This window comes from Aegilops tauschii, chromosome 6, assembly GCF_002575655.3.
Source record: "Aegilops tauschii subsp. strangulata cultivar AL8/78 chromosome 6, Aet v6.0, whole genome shotgun sequence".
NCBI lineage: Eukaryota > Viridiplantae > Streptophyta > Magnoliopsida > Poales > Poaceae > Aegilops > Aegilops tauschii.
The window spans coordinates 335,392,104-335,411,580 of record NC_053040.3 but is presented as its reverse complement, the minus strand read 5'-3'; the positions used below and the strand labels follow the sequence as shown (position 1 = coordinate 335,411,580).

At 43.3% G+C, this 19,477-nt stretch overlaps 1 protein-coding gene and 1 long non-coding RNA gene across 2 annotated transcripts; both read left to right on the top strand.

Moving 5' to 3' along the window:
* Positions 1-11,549: 11,549 nt before the first annotated feature.
* Positions 11,550-13,878, top strand: LOC120965855 (uncharacterized). The gene is made up of 4 exons (XR_005758852.3): positions 11,550-11,821; positions 11,913-12,128; positions 12,587-12,646; positions 13,646-13,878. It is a non-coding gene; the product is annotated as an uncharacterized lncRNA (long non-coding RNA).
* Positions 13,879-14,597: 719 nt separating this feature from the next.
* LOC141026070 (uncharacterized) lies at positions 14,598-17,715 on the top strand. Its single transcript, XM_073502026.1, has 3 exons — positions 14,598-15,522; positions 16,652-16,926; positions 17,131-17,715. The coding sequence occupies exons 1-3, from the start codon at positions 14,598-14,600 to the stop codon at positions 17,713-17,715; spliced, it is 1,785 nt and encodes a 594-aa protein (XP_073358127.1).
* The last annotated feature ends 1,762 nt before the right edge of the window (positions 17,716-19,477 follow it).

The window sequence follows — 19,477 nt, the reverse complement described above, 5'->3', positions numbered from 1 at the left end:
GGTAAGGCCGCGCTTGGGAGCTCTGGTTTATTTCACACCTGTATTAAGATACAAGTGTAATTTAATCGTCATCGAAAACAATGCATAAAATACAAGCGTAATGAAACCGAGGGCCCGAGGTCTGTAACGAAAACCGGCGTGTTACGCGTGTAACTTGAGAGACCACTGTATATTTTACTAGTCGAAATCGACCAACCATGCGCTTCGCCCGAGACCATCTGCTTTAATTTACAAGCGTCGGTTTTACAAGCGGTTTTGGTTGCAAAACGACGATCCAATCACGGCCTAAGATGATGAGTTGGTCGGAAGATCATATGGTTTCACCTCTAACCTACCCGAGTTGTCGTATAGAATATGAATGAAACATAAGATAATGAACTTCTTAAGCACAAAAACAACAGAAGAGGATGGTCTTCATAACATGCAAATCACAGGCATTAGCTCAACATGCAAAACAATATGAAGCATTATTCTCCGGAGGCACGGTGAACAGCTCGTGATGCCTCATGCCACAGCATTCCAAGCTCAACTTTGCAATCAAACTCACAAGGCCTGGCATTACATAGACAACATTCAGAATAAACTCTTAAAGTACCTTACATAAGTCAACATTCATGTGACTATGCATCTCAGCAGAGTAAATATTTCTGAACTGAAGACAGGAATAGGAAAAAAAACGATCGACATTGCTCACAGCAAAGGGCGCCCCACTCAAAAATATCAAATGCAGGTCTTCTAGCTAACATCAACGAGCAAAATTTGACAAGGTTTTCCAATTCCAATATATTAAACTAGTGTCTTCTTGCTAACATCAATGATTAAACTTTGACAAGCTTTTCCCATTCAAAATATGTAATGCCTATGATTGTGGAACAGGCATGGTTTGTCATCAGTTTGTCACCTGATAGTCCGGTGGCTCAAGGTGACAACGAATGATTAGAGAACCATTCGATGTATTGTGCATGATGAAGTATTATGGAGGACACGAACCATCTAAACATTTTGTGCAGTTTCACTAAAATCAAGCTGAGCATCCCTGTGGATTTCATATTTATATGCTACAAGAAAACAAAGACACATCAACACACACATGAATATTGGCCCCAGTGTCAACCCACCAATCGGTGGACTAACAAACTGAAAGTACGGTAAACATATTACCATATCCAGATGCCCCATCATTGTTGCTTAGAATGACATTGACAGACTTGGAGTCCTGTCCTGGCTTCTTGTACTTGTTTGGGCACTTTTTGCCCAGTGCACTCCACGTGTTGTAGAGTTGCCTATGCTCTCTGCAGACTAGTCATGTCACCAGCGTCTACTAATACTCTGTAAAGCTTCTCGATCATTCCTTCTGTAATGTAGCGCAAACAGCGACTGCTTCTTTCTGCAAAGTGGTAAGACCAACTAGACCCACTAATGCAGCAGTTTGCCTTAGACACATTGGCTCCTTTTGTGCAGTTCAACTAAAATCAAAGTCGGAATAAAATCGAGCTTTAATTTTGATATCCCTATAAGCAACAATAGGTATAAGGGAAACAATTACTGAGAAATAACGGTTGATGACTTGTACTCCCAGAAGAAAAATATCTACTGATCTACCTTATCTTAATGGAAAACAAAGTAGGAGAGTAGCAACTATCAATCAGTGTGATTCATTCATATTATCTGAGACATTATTTTAACAATGCCTTGTTTCGACATGTATAAAGAACGACAAAGCATGAAAGTACCATTCCTAAAACAATGCGACTGATTCATTTTAACAGAGACATTATCTTAACAATACCTTAGTTAAACATGTAGAAAGAACTACAAAGCATGATAGTACCATTTGTAAAACACTATAACTGATATATAATAATAGAGACATTATCTGAACAATACATTTCTTAAACATGTACTCCGGCCGATCCCTAACAGAAATGGTACTCTCGCCGATCCCTAACAAGTGTTGCAGTTTTGAACTAAGATTCAGTAGTTAATTCTGAGGAAAGTCGGTACTGACCTTTCAAGACCAAGATTTGAAACAACTCGTGAGGAAGACCTGAGAGAGATCTCAACACATATATGGAAATCCAGTCTCATTTTGTGCAGTTCCACCAAAATTAAGCAAAGTAAAATGTCGCAATAGCAACAAGTAGAACAGATATCCCTGTTTTAACAGAGGCAAAAAAGGAATCAATTACTGGCCAATAAAGGAGGATGAAACATGCGGCCACAAAAATGGTAATCCCGCCAATCCCTAACAAGTGTTGCAGTTTTGAACTAAGATTCAGTAGTTAATTCTGAGAGTGGCATTGCTTAATTTTACCAGCGGCATTAGATTAACAAAAAGCATAAACAGTTCCAGGGAGAGTGGGCGCAACAACACCATGTGCTTCCATCTACTTATAAAGGGGGTGATGCAGAGTTTTGTTATAACAAAGAAACATGCATCATGTGTGGGTTGGAACAATTTTTGCCCACATAATGGTAAAAGACAACAGTTCAATAGCTTCAATTCAACATTTATCCAAAACAGTACCAATACAAGTAGCACAACATCTCAAAGCACACTGCAACATCATGTGGATGAAAGTCGGCATTGACCTTTCTTGACCAAGATTTGAAACAACTCGCGAGGAGGACTTGAAAGAAATCCCAACACATATGTGAAAATCCATGATCTCCTTTTGTGCAGTTCCACCAAAATTAAGCAAAGTCGCCGGTGTGACATTCAAGTTGAACTACACAAAACACTCTTAAAACAAAAGTATTTCGCGTAGCGAAGCAAAATGTCGCAATAGCAACAAGTTGAATAGATATCTCTATTTAAACAGAGGCAAAAAAGGAATCAATTACGGGCCAATAAAGGAGGATGAAACATGCGGCCACAAAAATGGTAATTCCGCCAATCCCTAACAAGTGTTGCAGTTTTGAACTAAGATTCAATAGTTAATTTTGAGAGTGGCATTGCTTAATTTTACCAGCGGCATTAGATTAACAAAAAGCATAAACAGTTCCAGGGGAGAGTGGTCGCAACAACACCATGTGCTTCCATCTACTTATAAAGGGGGTGATGCAGAGTTTGTTGTAACAAAGCAACAAGCATCATGTCTGGGTTGGTACCATTTTTGTTCACTACTTAACGGGAAAAGAGAGCAATACAATAGCTTCAATTCAACATTTATTTAAAACAGTACCAATACAAGTAGCACAGCATCTCAAAGCACACTGCACGATCATGTGGATGAAGGCAAGTACCAACCTGTCATGACGCACACAAGATCACGTATGAATCTACCAACACAAATAGGAAATCCAATCTCGTTTTGTGCAGTTTCACTGAAATCAAGCAAAGTCGCCGGTGTGACATTTAAGTTCGCTATAGCAACAAGTTGAATAGATATCCCTGTTTCAACAGAGGCAAAAAAGGAAACAATTACTGGCCAATAAAGGAGGATGAAACAAACGGCAACAAAAAGAAGCATCTAACTTATCTTGATGGAAAACAAAGTAGGACAGTAGCATTTCTAAAATGGTTGCATTGATTTGTATTAACAGAGACATTCTCTTAAAACAACATTCGTTAAAAATGTAATTTACTTTTAACAGTGGCATTGCTTCAATTTTCCAGTAGCATTCTTAGATTAACAACAGCAAAATAGTTGTATGGGACATGGGACATGCTAGCACCATGTGCGTCCACACGTATAAATGGGTGATGCAGAGTATGTAGCCAAGCAGCATATCTGCGTTGGTCCCATATTTTTTCTCTTTGAACCTTTTTCCTATGTGAGGGCAGCAAATCTAGTCCTGCACAAACTATCCGACCCCCTGTTTCTTTCCCTTTTCAACAAAGATATCGGTTCCTTACAGATGTGTGTACTGGGTTACCCCCTTTTTCCCTTTTCAACCAACAAAGCGGCTAGATAGCCAGTCTGTACTACTTTCCCTCCCTCCTTTCCTCATTGAACCACGTCCTAGATTCATGCTCCACCCCACCGCACCCTTCTTTCCTCTTTGAACCAAGACCTAGATTCGACTACAGGATCGAAAAAGATCCGCATGCAGCTAGAGCAATGACGGTTTCAAAGAAACTTATACCTTAGGGTCGTCGGGATGTGGCAAGGCATGCGGCGGGAGGCCGGATCTGCCCACACTACATACGACAGCGAGGAAGAAGGGGTCGGTGGCCCTCCCACACAGGCGTTGGGTGAAAGAGAACAGCGCAGCTGGCAGTGGATTGCCTCCCTCACCGAAGGCGATAGAGTGAACGCTGCACCTCCTCCCCTTCCCGATGCGACGGGATCCAGACGCCTCCTTCACCAGCTGTGAGGGGGGAGAGAGAGACAGAGGCCAACGCAGTCTTGTTTAGATCTGGTGAAGAGGGTGAGAGACTGTGAATATAGCAAACCCTAGCAAAGGAACGCTGAGCCTCCAGCGTGTATATATATATATATATGTAGTGCCGCGAGAGTGTGGAGAGTGCAAACCCTAGCGAACAAGCGCTGAGGCTCCAGCTTATATAGTGTACTACATATATACTGTATTATGGACTGAGCTCCGGTGCCTTAACTGCACCTGCCTTTGGCTGTATGACAGGTGGGCCAGCCACATTTTGGGCCCACCTGTCACACACCCAAAGGCAGGTGCACTAAGTCAATGAAGCTGCGTCCATATAGTACTCGTGTATACTAGTGGAGTGGTTTTCTTATTCTCTCCATAACAATCATTTTAAATTGTGTAAGTATGAAACGAAACTCTTTATTTAACGTACCAGTGAAGAAAACTACTGTTCTAAAAAAAAGTGAAGAAAACTACTACTTCCGATGAACTAACGATCCACGCATCCTGGTCGCACTTCCTGTCCTTCACGTGCGGTACACTACCCTCCCTTAAGTGAACAACCACACATGCGCCAAATTATCGGAAATGTGTGAGAGTGTGTACAAATAAAGAATTTTAATTTCAATTATCAGAAAGGTTTGAGAGTATGTACAGTTTGCCTTCTCTCAATAATTATGGTTTGTTGTGTTCGGCCTAAACTTGGTCAAACTTTACAAAGTTTGACTTCAGTCAAATCTAATATGCAGAGTAAATAAAAATGGATGGCTACTACGTCCATCCGGGTTTTTAGTCCACACCATTTTCTTAATCAAAGTTAACAGCTGGACAAATAAAATTACAGGGGAGCTGAAGACAAAGTTGTGAGAAGGCTTAGAAATCAATACAAAACTTATGCTCTTAGTACCAACGTAGATCCTTCTTCGAGGAAACATTTGGTTCATGGCCAATTGTGTGATAAAATTGCACCAACATGAAAGACGACTGCGTCTCCAACGCAACCAAGGTGAACTGATGAAGGATATCATCTTTGTGGGTAACAAGAAAAGAGCACTGATGGAAGACAACTTGTTTTTCGTGGAAAACGATCAGCTTCACCAGCCGATGCAACCATGAGGTGCAACCATGAGCATCGATAAGTCATCGTGGTGATGCATCATCCATTTGGCATCAAGTTTGGGTAAGGCACCTATGAAGTTCGACAAATCCTCACCGTGGTCTGTTTCTTCTCAGTAATCAAGGTCGAGGAAGGAAGAACCACGTGTCAGAGGACAGTGAGGCGGAACAACAATGGCCATCCAATTTTGTGCAGTTCCACTAAAATTGAGGAAGACATGCCCGGGTATGGAGATACACATCGCTGTTTGCAAAAATATAAAAAGGGATATAGTGTTGTTACTTTGTTTTGGCAGTGGTACAAGATTAATAGCGACATCTCAATTGTCAATAAGAATTAATGAAAAGTACACCAACAAACAGAAGCATCATGATTATCTTGATGGGAACTAAACCAGGATACCCGAGAAAAAAAGCATTTCTTCATTTAACCAGTGATAGTATTAGATTAGCAGCAGCAATAGGAGCATATGGACAATGACCGCACAACCACCATGTACTTTTTGTTGAAAGAACATATATACCTCCACCGAGGCATAAACCAGGACAACTTTTCGAGTGGCATTTCCTCTATAATAGTAGGTGATGTTGGACCAGCTGAAGAACCCTAACTACTGTACATGGGAAGCTGGGGAGTAGTCGCATAGAAGAAAACCCGCATGCAACGACCTGGGGAGCTGGACCAGTACAAGAAGTTATACCTCAGGTGGGCGAGATGTCGCTTAGGCGGGAAGGCGGGATCTGCCCACACGAAGGCAGCGAACAAGGGCGCGGAGGACCTTCATCCACGCCAGCGCCTACCCCGAGAGGACGGTGCGCATCGGCTTCCTCCATCACCGACGGCGACAACGTCAACGCTGCACCTCCTCACCTCCCGCAGCGGACAGGATTCGGCCGGATCTGTGACCATCGGTGAGGAGAGAGATATAGTGGACACTGTCATCTTGTTTTGATATGGAGAGGGTGAGAGAGCGAGAGGCGAGAAACCCTATCAAACAAGAGGCTATATATACAATGGAGTAAAAAAATCTCTCCATAGCAGTGGTTTTAAATAGAATACGCGTGTTCCCGGAAAAAAGAAACGAAAACTGGCGGACAATTTTTTTTAACGTACCAATAAAGAAAACTCGATCAAAAACACACCCCCGCTTCCAGGTCGCGAGAGTCGTCGAGCACACACACATAGACATAGACATGCATATCCGTGTTTACGTGAAATTCCATCTCCATCTCCATCTCCATCTCCAATCATATTTGTCCAACTGGCACATTATTTACGTTGTTAATTATACACACAACAATATTAACGTACATAATCTCTTGTTTGCGGGCGTTCGGATCACTGCCACGCCCGCTCCTGACCAACCCGAACCCTCTTCATCACCCGCGTGTGCTTCCCGCCCGAAATGGTCAGTGCCGCATTCATGCCCGGCCAGAGCGGACGTGACCTCTCACTGGCGCCGGCATTGAAGCGGCGCGCCGGACGAGAGAGCGTCGCCCGCGCCGCTTCCCGGTGCACGCGACTGCTTCACGTTCAAAGGTTGAAATAGCCAGCCACAACATGCATGTAAAAAGTTCTTGGGAGTCCATGCTACAGCTAGCTATCCTCCCCCAACTCGTCAATCTCTTCCAGTAGTGCTAGTACTCCATGGCACGATCCATCGACAAGCAGGCGAGAAAGTTATCATATACTCGTTTTGTGGTGAGTGGCATACAGAGCAATCGTGTGGGGTGGAGCCATGGAGGAGGGTGAGACACGAACGCGACAGACGTGATTTAAACGTTGGTTTTGCTCGATGGTGCGATCCAACGAAACGAAACGTTGGTTTCTCTCCGTTTCCATTTTTTCTCCGGAGAAAACGGAAACTTTCCACTCCATTTTCATTCCTACTCCAAGGTTTCCCCGTTACAACATTCCATCAAATACAAAGGAAAACTAACGCGCATGCTGATGCATCTCAATGATTCACAGATCATAGCCAATATTTACTTCACAACTAAAGACAAAAGTTGTGAGAGCGTGTACAAAAGAAAAACTACTGATGGGGTCACTATGACTTAAACCCTAAACCCTAAACATGATTTAATTTCCTGGCTAGGTAGAACCTGTCGAAGGACAGACGGCTGGCACCCTCGGATCATACGATGCTTTTATGCAGTTCCACTAAAATCGAGCTGAGCATCCCTGATGGCAAAGATATTGAAGAAGTGTGATTAGAATAATAGTACTGGCACTAGTTCATGAGAATAAACTCATCACAAATAGAAGCCGGTAGAAGTAGAGAAAGATCGACATGGAGATGGAGCTACGTGGGGAGCTGCGGCAGTGGAGCAAGCCGGCTCCAAAAGGAAGATGTACTACCTGGGATGTCAGGCTATAGCTAGAAGGGTGTTTGGGACGCGGCATCAGCCCATACCGCGGGGAGCCTCGATTGGGATGCACCGACTGTGGGTTTTCTCCCTCGCCGATGTCGACCGCGTCTATGCAGAACATTGTTCCCTTCCCCCGTCGGCGGGGTCAGGCCGGATATGTGACTAGCGGTGTGGCCACCGTCGTTCTATGCTTGTGAAGAGAGCAACCCAAGCAAGCAGGCTTGTAGCTTAGGATCCTGCTAGTGTATATATAGTGGTTTTCTTTTTCTCTCCACATCAACCATTTTATATTGCGTACGTGTCATTGAAGAGTGAAATGATGGTTGCTTCTTTCGACTAACTTACTGTGTGATTTGACTGCTCCTTAGTGGCCCCTACAGTACAGCCCCTACATATATGATCATTCCTGAGTCTCACTTGTACTTGTCTCTATTTTCTTGCATGACACGTAGACAGGATGCGCATAGAGGAATTTTGTTACTGCACGTTGTTACGTAGTACTACTAGTACCTACTCCCTCCTTCCGGTTCACTACTGGTACTCCCTCTGTCCTGGCTTATTGGTCCCCTTTATACTCAATTCATGGGCTCGTTTTCCTCAAGAAATTGGTTTTACCAACGTATTAATATCGGGAATGCATGCGTGAACAACGAATGATCAAACCTTGCATGCAACGTTTTGACAAAGCATTGACTTATGAACATGTGAATGTGAGGGACTACAACCTTGTGCATGCATGCAACAGTCACACGTACACATGGACGCAAAAACGCGTGCGACGCCCTAATGCATGCATGTCCGAGCACACGATGGAACACACACGGTCACGCTCAAGTGCTCAACCTACACATGCATGCACACACATACTCAACTAGGGTGAGCTAGTGACCATATAAACACCGGAAAATGTATATATTGAGCGCAATGAGCGTATTATGAAGTCCACTGACCATATGTTTACAAATATACAGTGACAGACAGTGTATTTATCTTGTCTGAAATTAAGCCATATTAACCGGAAAGGAGACAGTATGGACTAGCATTACTTTGCTGTGTCCCGTCAACTTGGCGAACGAGGAGAAGCTTGCAGGACGGGAGAAGCTTGCGTGCAGTGGCTCGTAGGACAAGGAGAAACTTTTGACTAATGCAAGCTCTCCCTCGCTTAGGCGGTGGACGTGCAACAGTTAATTCGGTGTTAGATTGCCAGAAGCTATACTAGTACTATTATTGTTCGACTTCCCGAAGAGGCGAACAACCAAGCGCAAAGTTTACTAGTACTAGTACTACTACTATAGAGGTATGTACTATACTGCTGTACTAGGAACCGGATGGAGGAGCGTCTGCACTCTTATTATATTTTAAAAATGTGATAAACCGAATGTGGCCGAGAGCCGGCTTGATGAAACACCTCGCTTCCTTCTTATTTTTTTGTGGGGTACCTCGCTTCCTAGTGACCAGTCTCTTGGATGATCGTCCTAAAAATGCTTATATATATATGAATAAATCTCTCTCATTTACCCGCAAAAAAGATTAAGCCATATTAACCGGAAAGGAGGGAGTATGGACTAGGACTACTTTTTGGTGTGTCTCGTCAACTCGCAGAATGAGGAGAAACTTGCATGACAAGGTGAAGCTCGCTTACGCCTTTTGACTAACGCAACCTACCCTCGCCCAGGCGGTGGACATGCATCAGTTCATTCGGTGTCAGATTGCCAGAGGCATACACTGTAGTACCCAACATGCGGAGTACCATCATTGTTCGACTTCACGAAGAGGCGAAGAGCCGAGCACAAGGTTTAGTAGTACGAGTAGTACTACTACTAGAACCACATGGTGGAGTGTCTGTACTCTTATTTTATTATAATCTCTGATAAAGTACACATTTATTCGGGAGAAGGTCCGAAAACGGCAGCCCAATAGTAGTATTAAAAACATCGAACATGTAATGATGATATTGATCAACCATGCTCGAATATATCTTTTCCTCCGTGCGAGCCCGTCTGTGTGTTCTCGCTCCTCGTCTATCTCAAGGAACGACGGGTTGGCCATTTTGCCGTCAATTGAGATCGGTTTGCTCACACTCCGGTCCCACATGTCAGTGATATGCCAAGAGGAAGTGCGTTGACCAACTGGCCATATGCGTACTTGGTTTTGCACCTTCATACACTCCTCCCTCCGTCACAGTTTACAGGGCGCGCTTCATTCTGATGCATTTCTCTCCATGCATTTCCACCACCAGAGAGACTTCAGACGCGTTTGGTTTAATGCTCAATTAATTAGGGCGTGGTAACCGCAATCAAGTCCACAATTTTCTCTCGATGTACTACGGAGTGGAGTAAGTGCATGCATGTGTGTACCCGGGGTGGAAGCACTGCATGCATGTGTGTACGCATTATTTCCTCTAGTAATAGACGCCGTGCTATAACTACCAATGCTATTTTTCACGCCGATCGTTAGTCGCCTTGGTCCCAGAGATTTTTTTTGAAGCGCGCTCTATAAACAGTGACGGATGGAGTAGTATGAGCAGATTCAAAGAAGAGCGTATTGATGGTTGCTTCTTCCGAGCAACTTACGGTGGGAAAGGTGGGGCTTATGATTTGGCTGCTCATTACTCACTATTAATGCGGCGCAACGACCGGGCTGAGTCTCCCATGCGGTTGTGCACTACTCCCTCGGTTCTTAAATATACTCTGGAGTATTTGTCTTTCTAGAGATTTCAACTCCATACGAAGCAAAATGAGTGAATCTACACTCTAAAATATGCCCATTTGAAATTTGTAAAAAGACAAATATTTTGGAACGGAGGAGTATAATTTTGTGCATGGCACATGGACCCGATGCCGAAGAGGCTTCTGGCAATGCTATCAAGCTTCCAGCATTTGTTTACATAATTGATGTACTATACAAATAATTTTCCAGCGACATGAAATTGTACAATGCTCTGAGCTTTCAGCTTTTGTTTCGTGTGTCTTGCCATCGATACTCTTTCGGAAACAATAAAAAACTAACTTCCTTGCTAATGCATCTCAATGATTAGCAGATCAGAGCTAATATTTACATCACAACTGAAGACAAAGTTGTGAGAAGGTGTTAAATTAAAATTGATTCATGCTTTCATTGGCAACAACGCCCCCCAGCTCTGTCTAAATCAACAAGGCTGTAACATCCCAATTTTCCTAAATTAGGATGTTATTAGATCATTCATATGCATATCATATTTTTATTGCATTATTTGTCTTTCTGCAATATTCAAATCATTATGCAACAAAGGCAATTTATTGGAGTGGAGATAACGTGACTTCTCCCCTGTTTAAAAATGTTCATAATGTGCAGAATATTATTTCCAGTTCATCTAATATGTTATGGTAATTTTTTTGCAATCTCAAAAATATTTTAATTGTGTGTTATTTTACTGTTTGTGTGGCCTTTTGCATCAAAATTATTTTACAAAAACTGCATTAGTATTGGAACAAGTGTTCCTGTAGTTTATAGCTGTAGGGCTATTTTTGACTGTGTGTCTAGGTATTTTTATTTAGAATTTATATTGTGTGTTTTATTTTATTTATTTTGTTCTACTGCTGTAGTTTTTGATTAAAAACAAAACAGAGCCAGCCGGCTAGCCAGCCAACCGGCCCACCGCCCGCGGCCCAGTGCGCAACAGCCGCAGCCCGCTAAACCTAGCGAAGCGGTACGCCCGCTCGCTCGCACCCGACCCGCGCCCGATCCACCCTTCGCCTCAAGCCGCCGATAGCGGGTCCCGCGCCCTGCTCATCCCCTCCACCGAGCTGGACACCGCGCGTCGCACGCGCGCACGCACGCCGAGGCCGACCCGGATCGATCCGGCGCCTGGTCGATCCCGTGCGAGCCAGGGACATCATGCGCGAGCCCAGGACCCCGAAGAACCCTACCGCAGCCCCTTCTCCGTCCTTTCCTCGTCCGCAGCAGCTAGGGCGAAACGGATCTCGCCGGAGGAGCTCCAAGTCCGCCGGACGCTGCCGTCGCCGTAAGAACTTGCAGAGCCACGCCGCCTGCTTCGTTCGAATCCCCTCTCAAAGCCTCTCTCGTCTGACACTTTCTCGTGGCCGAGAACGCAGCATCGCAGGAGGGACAAGCTCGTCCGCCGCCGCCGGAGCACAGCCGCTGTTCACGTCGTCATCACCGCCCGCAGAGGACGCCCCGCCGCCGTTGAGCACCACCACCACCTCCGCCACTCCACGCCGCCTCCGCCCGTCACCTCGCCTTCGCCGGAGACCCACCGGAGGAGCGCCGCCGCCAACGCCCGAGACCACCGTCGTTTTCCTCTGTTTTGGGTGAGCACACACGCCCGGCCAATCAAGAACTGCCATGTGGCAGTTGCTACATGAGCTGCTACAGTAACCGACCAGGAGAATTTTGTTTCTTTTTGTTCTTTTTCAGTTTTCAATTCTAACTTCAATTAGCTATAACTCATATTCTATAAATCCAATTCAGGTAATTCTTTTTCATGTGCACTCACAAAAATCAGCACATTATCACAGCACCAACTTTGCACATGTCTACACCTTTCAAATTTGGATTCGTTCGGATTTGAATCAAATCTTCCGGAGGCCGTAACTTTCAAACCGTTCATCGGAATCGATTGTTTCTTTTTGCGTTGTGACCGTAGTGCAATTTAGGTGCTGTTAAGCTTCTGTTGTTGAGTTTTAAAAATGGTTTCCTTGCTGTTGGTTTTGTTTTGGTTCTTTTCGTGTTCCGGTGATTGATTTTTTGAATTGTGTGAAACGTGTAGATTGTCCGGAGTGCGACACGAGCTATTGTCAGGAGTGTGACTTTCTGAACCAGAACCAAGGCAAGTTACATGTTGATCATCCTTTACCTATTGTTTTCTATGCATGTAGTTATATCACACTATGAATATATGCATGTATAGGAGTATTATATATGTTGGCCATGCTGTTGAGCTATCTTCCTGTCTTTTGCAAATCGTGGTAGTTATAGTTTGCTATGCTTTGTAGATGAGGGGTGGTTCATGTTTTCATTGAGTTTATGTGAGGATTATATATATATATATATATATATATATATATATATATATATATATCAATTGAGTAGTAACTCAGGATTTAACTCACCTCTGGGCGGAAGTGGTATTGCTTGGTGTTGAGGGAAGGCATCATGGGGTCTTGCACCTTTTCTAAAGCCATGCGCTCATGAGAGTGCACCCTAAGTGGAATGCCGCCCAGGTTCAAAAAGATCAGACAGACTTAGTGACTAGTAGCTTCCATGTGCGGCCACTGGCTATATGGGCTCTGGCTTAGTTGATCAGTTGTTGGAACCCTGGCCCAAACAGTGTTGACAGATGTAGCATTTATAGGTGGGATGTGGCCGTCAGGTGGTTAAGGAACCTCTTCTGCAAGACTTCGTCTCAATCTTCGGATTGGGTCCAGTGGGTAAAGCGTACTAAACTCTGCAAAGTATTAAAACTAATCATGATTACCGTGCCCCCGGTTATGGGTAAATTTGAGCGACTATGCCATTACAGTTGTTGGATGGTCTTGACAGATGTGACACTTAATAAATTTGTTGGGCAACTTAATAAAGGGTAGGTTGGAGTTGATTTTGCCAACTCAACCTTGTGTATATAATTGTAGTAATAAAAGAACTAAATAAAAATTTGACTATTAGGTAGTTATGAGGACAAAATCAGCTTTCTGCAAAAATAAACCCTCAAGTCTTCCTTTTGTTATATTATGCATACACATGTAGGTCTGCTATATTATTACTCCTGTGTAACTTGCCAATACATTCCAAGTATTGACCTATATGGCTGCAACGTCTCATGTTGCAGGATATTCAGACGAAGAGTAAGGTACCGTTAGGGTCGCGAGTCTGCACTCAGCATCGCCAGTGGGCTATGATGGGACTCATTGTTATTTTCTGCTACTTTCCACTGTTTGATTGAATAAAGCTAGCCAAGTGCTATGCAGATTGTTTTATTTTATACATTCTGGATCATACGTTGTAATAAATGATGCACTTGCTATTCTGGTATTCATCTATTCTATGTGTGCTAGCGAGTTCGATCCAGGGACTAGCACGGTAAGCACAGAGACTCAAATCCTTCAAGGTTTGGTCATTACAGATGGTATCAGAGCAGTGTGTTGACTGTAGGACGTGACCCTAGAAAATGGATTAGAAAACCATAGGAGTGAAAATTATTTTATAAACTAGGTATACTTCTTACTGTTTATTAGTTAACCCCTCAAGTATCTTGAATAGTTAAGTAGGAACTAGTGTTGAGACCACCATTCATGTTTGTTTTATATTGCAACGTTATCATGTTAGCGTATCTGATTATCCCCACTTTCGTGGTATGAAGATACTAGATTGTTTGCTTGATTGTTAGTTGTTTGTTAAATTACATCTTGTCGAAAATATTCAACTATATATATAATACTATATTATGTTGTTTGTTGTTTGTTTGTTTGTTGGTGTTATTCGTTGTTGTGTTTTGTTGGCTTGATCATATTATGCATATGGGTAGAATATATTTATATATACATAGCGTTTGGCCCTATTATATCTATAACTCTTCTATGCTTGCCCACCAGATGCCGCCGAGGCGTGATAATAGGCGTAATGCTGCAGGAGGAGACAACAATGGCAATGATGTACCGCCATAGATGCAGCAGTTGCTTCAGGGACAGGCTCAGTTGATCCAGTTGCTTGTCCAGAACCAGAACAACAACAATAACAACAACAATAACAACAACAATCCACCGCCACCGCCACCTGTGGATATGCTTACCGGGTTCTTGAGGTTGAATCCTCAGAGGTTCTCCAGTTCCCCTGAACCTATTGTGGCTGATGACTGGCTCCGTGCAGTCAATAGGAACCTGGAGACGGTTGGATGCACAGATGCAGAGAGGGTGAGGTTTGCCTCACATTTGTTGGAGGGTCCTGCTGCAGCTTGGTGGGACAACTACTTGGTCACTTATCCCATTGCTACTATCGCATGGCCTCAGTTTCAGGATGCTTTTCGTGCTGCACATGTGTCTGCTGGTGCTATGAGTCTGAAAAAGAAGGAGTTCCGCAGTTTGCGCCAGGGAGGTCGCATAGTTAATGCGTATGTGGAGGAATTTAATAATCTTGCACGTTATGCTCCTAATGATGTTAACACTGATGCAGCTAGGCAGGAGAAATTCTTGGAGGGCCTTAATGATGAGTTGAGCCTTCAGTTGATAGTGGCCACTTTTAGGAATTGTCAGGAGCTGATTGATAAGGCTATTGTGCTGGAGGGAAAGCAACAGGCCATAGAGAATCGCAAGAGGAAGTACAACAACAATAACATGTATAATTCAGGACCACAGCAGATGCCACGCACTTCATATCATGGTAATGGAGGTAATGATCATAATCATCATGGAGGGAATGGCCACAACCATAATGGCCACCATCATCATAATGGGCACAAGAGTAACAATGGCAATGGCAGAGGTAATGGTAATGGCAATGGAGGGAACAATAACCAGAACCACCAGGTTACACGTGCGCCAAGGGATTTGAGTCAGGTGCAGTGCTTCAGGTGTAAGGCTATGGGGCACTATGCCACAGATTGCCCAGGGGCGAAGAACTCAGGATCCAGCAAGCCAAACCCCTTCCAAAAGGGTCATGTAAATCATGTTAATGTGGAGGAGGTTTACAATGAACCTGATGCAGTGATTGGTAAGTTCTTGATTAATTCAGTACCTCTAGTTGTTCTTTTTGATACTGGTGCATCGCATTCATTCATTTCGAGGGTATTTGTTGATAAACATGGATTGCCAACCAAAACACTTAGTATGCCTATTAGAGTGAGTTCCCCAGGGGCTGAGATGATAGCAGGTGTTGGTTGTCATCAGTTGACGTTGTCTATTGGGAAGCATGAGTTTCCTACAGATTTGATTATATTAAAGTCACAAGGTCTGGATATTATTTTGGGTATGGATTGGTTGCAGTTATATAAAGGTCGTATTGATTGTGGCAGTCGGTCTATCACTCTCAGTGCACCAGGAGGGAAGAGGATCTAATATGTGTGTAAGTATAAGCGTAATCAGGTGCAGGTGAACTCTCTTAAGGGGGGTAGCCTGGAAGAGGTGCCAGTTGTGAGAGATTATCCAGATGTGTTTCCAGAGGAGTTGCCAGGTATGCCACCAGATAGAGATATTGAGTTTCTTATTGATTTAATACCAAACACTAGACCTATTGCAAAGAGACCGTATAGAATGCCTCCTCAAGAGTTGGAGGAATTGAAGAAGCAGATAGAGAATTGCAGGCACAAGGATTTATTCGCCCAAGTTCATCACCTTGGGGAGCTCCAGTTTGTTTTGTGGAGAAAAAGGATGGAACCTTGAGGATGTGTGTTGATTATCGTTCTCTGAATGAGGTAACCATTAAGAATAAGTATCCTTTGCCTATGATAAATGATCTGTTTGACCAGTTGGAAGGAGCTACTGTGTTTTCTAAGATTGATCTTCGTTCTGGTTATCATCAATTAAAGATTCGTGAGCAAGATATTCTCAAGACTGCTTTTACTACGAGGTATGGGTTGAATGAATATACTGTTATGTCATTTGGATTGACTAACGCTCCTGCATACTTCATGAATATGATGAACAAGGTGTTTATGGAGTTCTTGGATAAATTTGTGGTTGTTTTCATTGATGATATATTGGTGTTCTCCAAGAATACGAAAGAGCATGAGGTGCATCTGCGTTTGGTATTGGAGAAATTGAGGGAACATCAGCTGTACACCAGTTTAGCAAATGTGAGTTTTGGGTGGATGAGGTAGCATTCCTTGGACATGTTGTGTCAGGTAATGGAGTTGCAGTTGATCCATCTAAGGTTGCTGCAGTTACAGAGTGGGAGACACCCACGACAGTTGGAGAGATTTGCAGCTTTTTGGGCCTTGCAGGTTATTACAGGAGGTTTATTGAGAACTTTTCTAAGATTGCAAAGCCTATGACTGAATTGTTGAAGGAGAAGAAGTTTGTTTGGACTGATGAATGTGAAGCCAGCTTTCAGGAATTGAAGCAGCGGTTGGTTACAACACCAGTCTTAACTCTGCCGGATATACATAAGGACTTCCAGGTATATTGTGATGCTTCTCGTCAAGGACTTGGGAGTGTTTTGATGCAGGAAGGTAAAGTTGTTTCATATGCTTCACGTCAGCTTAAGAATCATGAGCATAATTATCCTACACATGATTTGGAGTTAGCCTCAGTTGTGCATGCATTGAAAACTTGGAGGCCATATCTTATTGGTAATCATTGTGATATATTTACTGATCATTAGAGCTTGAAGTATATTTTTACTCAGAAGGATTTGAACCTCAGGCAGAGGAGATGGTTGGAGCTTATTAAAGATTATGATTTGAATGTGCAGTATCATCCTGGTAAGGCTAATGTTGTTGCTGATGCATTGAGTCGTAGGAGCCATGCTAATGCAATTAATATTGATAATATGCCACCCGAGTTATGTGAACAGTTCAGGAATCTCAGGTTGGAGATGGTTCCTAAGGGATATTTAGCAATAGTTGAGGTAAAGCCTACTTTGCTTGACAGGATCAGAGGAGCTCAAAAGGGTGATAAGGAGATCGCTGAGATAAAAGAGAACATGGTTAAAGGTAAGGCAGAAGGTTTCCACGAGGATGAACATGGAGCCATATGGTTTGAGAAGCGTATTTGTGTACCTCAAGATGCGGATATCAGGAAGTTAATTCTTCAGGAGGTGCATGATTCACCTTATTCTATTCACCCAGGTAATACTAATATGTATTTGGATTTGAGGGAAAGATTTTGGTGGCCTAGCCTGAAGAGGGAAATTGCTGGATATATTGCAACATGTGATGTGTGCCAGAGAGTTAAAGCAGAACATTAGAGACCAGCAGGTTTGTTACAGCTATTGCCTATACCTGATTGGAAGTGGGATGAGATTGGTATGGACTTCATTACATGTTTACCCAGGAATCGGTCAGGTTATGATTCTATTTGGGTAGTTGTTGATCGTTTGACTAAAGTTGCTCACTTCATCCCGGTAAAGACTACTTATACCAGTGCTCAGCTAGCAAAAATTTATATGTCTAAAATTGTTTGTCTGCATGGAGTTCCAAGGAAGGTAGTGTCTGATAGAGGTACTCAGTTCACATCCAAATTTTGGCGTCAGTTGCATGAATCCTTGGGCACCAGGATGGAGTTCAGTACAACTTTCCATCCACAGACAGATGGGCGGACAGAGAGGGTAAATCAGATTTTGGAGGATATGTTGAGAGCTTGTGCTTTGGACTATGGGTCCAGTTGGGATGATAATTTACCTTATGCAGAGTTCTCATATAATAACAGTTATCAGGCTAGTCTGAAGATGGCACCGTTTGAGGTATTGTATGGCAGAAAGTGCAGGACACCGTTGATGTGGGATGAGGTTGGAGAACATCAATTCTTTGGACCACACTTGATCAGGGATGCTGAGGAGAAGGTCAAGTTGATTCGTTACAGGCTGAAGATAGCACAGTCCAGGCAGAAGAGTTATGCGGATGCAAAACGTAAGGAGGTGACATATGAGGTAGGAGACCGTGCATATCTTCGAGTTTCACCACTTCGTGGAATTAAGAGGTTTGGAATCAAAGGTAAGTTAGCACCACGTTTTGTGGGGCCTTACAAGATCTTGGAGCGTAGAGGAGAGGTAGCTTATCAGCTGGAGTTGCCAGAATCCTTGTCACGAGTTCATGATGTGTTTCATGTATCTCAGTTGAAGAAGTGCCATGCAGAGATGATGGATGTTCCATTGTGGGACACAGTGCCACTTGAGGCAATTCAGTTGGAGAGTGATTTGACATATGAGGAGAAGCCTTGTAAGATTCTGGAGATAGCAGAGAGAGTTACTCGCACCAAGACAATTAAGTTATGCAAGGTTCAGTGGGATCATCACACAGAGGAGGAAGCTACCTGGGAACAAGAGGAAGATCTCAGGCAGGATCACCCACACCTATTTGCTAGCCAGCCCGAATCTCGAGGGCGAGATTCATCTTAAGGGGGGTAGGTTTGTAACATCCCAATTTTCCTAAATTAGGATGTTATTAGATCATTCATATGCATATCATATTTTTATTGCATTATTTGTCTTTCTGCAATATTCAAATCATTATGCAACAAAGGCAATTTATTGGAGTGGAGATAACGTGACTTCTCCCCTGTTTAAAAATGTTCATAATGTGCAGAATATTATTTCCAGTTCATCTAATATGTTATGGTAATTTTTTTGCAATCTCAAAAATATTTTAATTGTGTGTTATTTTACTGTTTGTGTGGCCTTTTGCATCAAAATTATTTTACAAAAACTGCATTAGTATTGGAACAAGTGTTCCTGTAGTTTATAGCTGTAGGGCTATTTTTGACTGTGTGTCTAGGTATTTTTATTTAGAATTTATATTGTGTGTTTTATTTTATTTATTTTGTTCTGCTGCTGTAGTTTTTGATTAAAAACAAAACAGAGCCAGCCGGCCAGCCTGCCAGCCAACCAGCCAACCGGCCCACCGCCCGCGGCCCAGTGCGCAACAGCCGCAGCCCGCTAAACCTAGCGAAGCGGTATGCCCGCTCGCTCGCACCCGACCCGCGCCCAATCCACCCTTCGCCTCTAGCCGCCG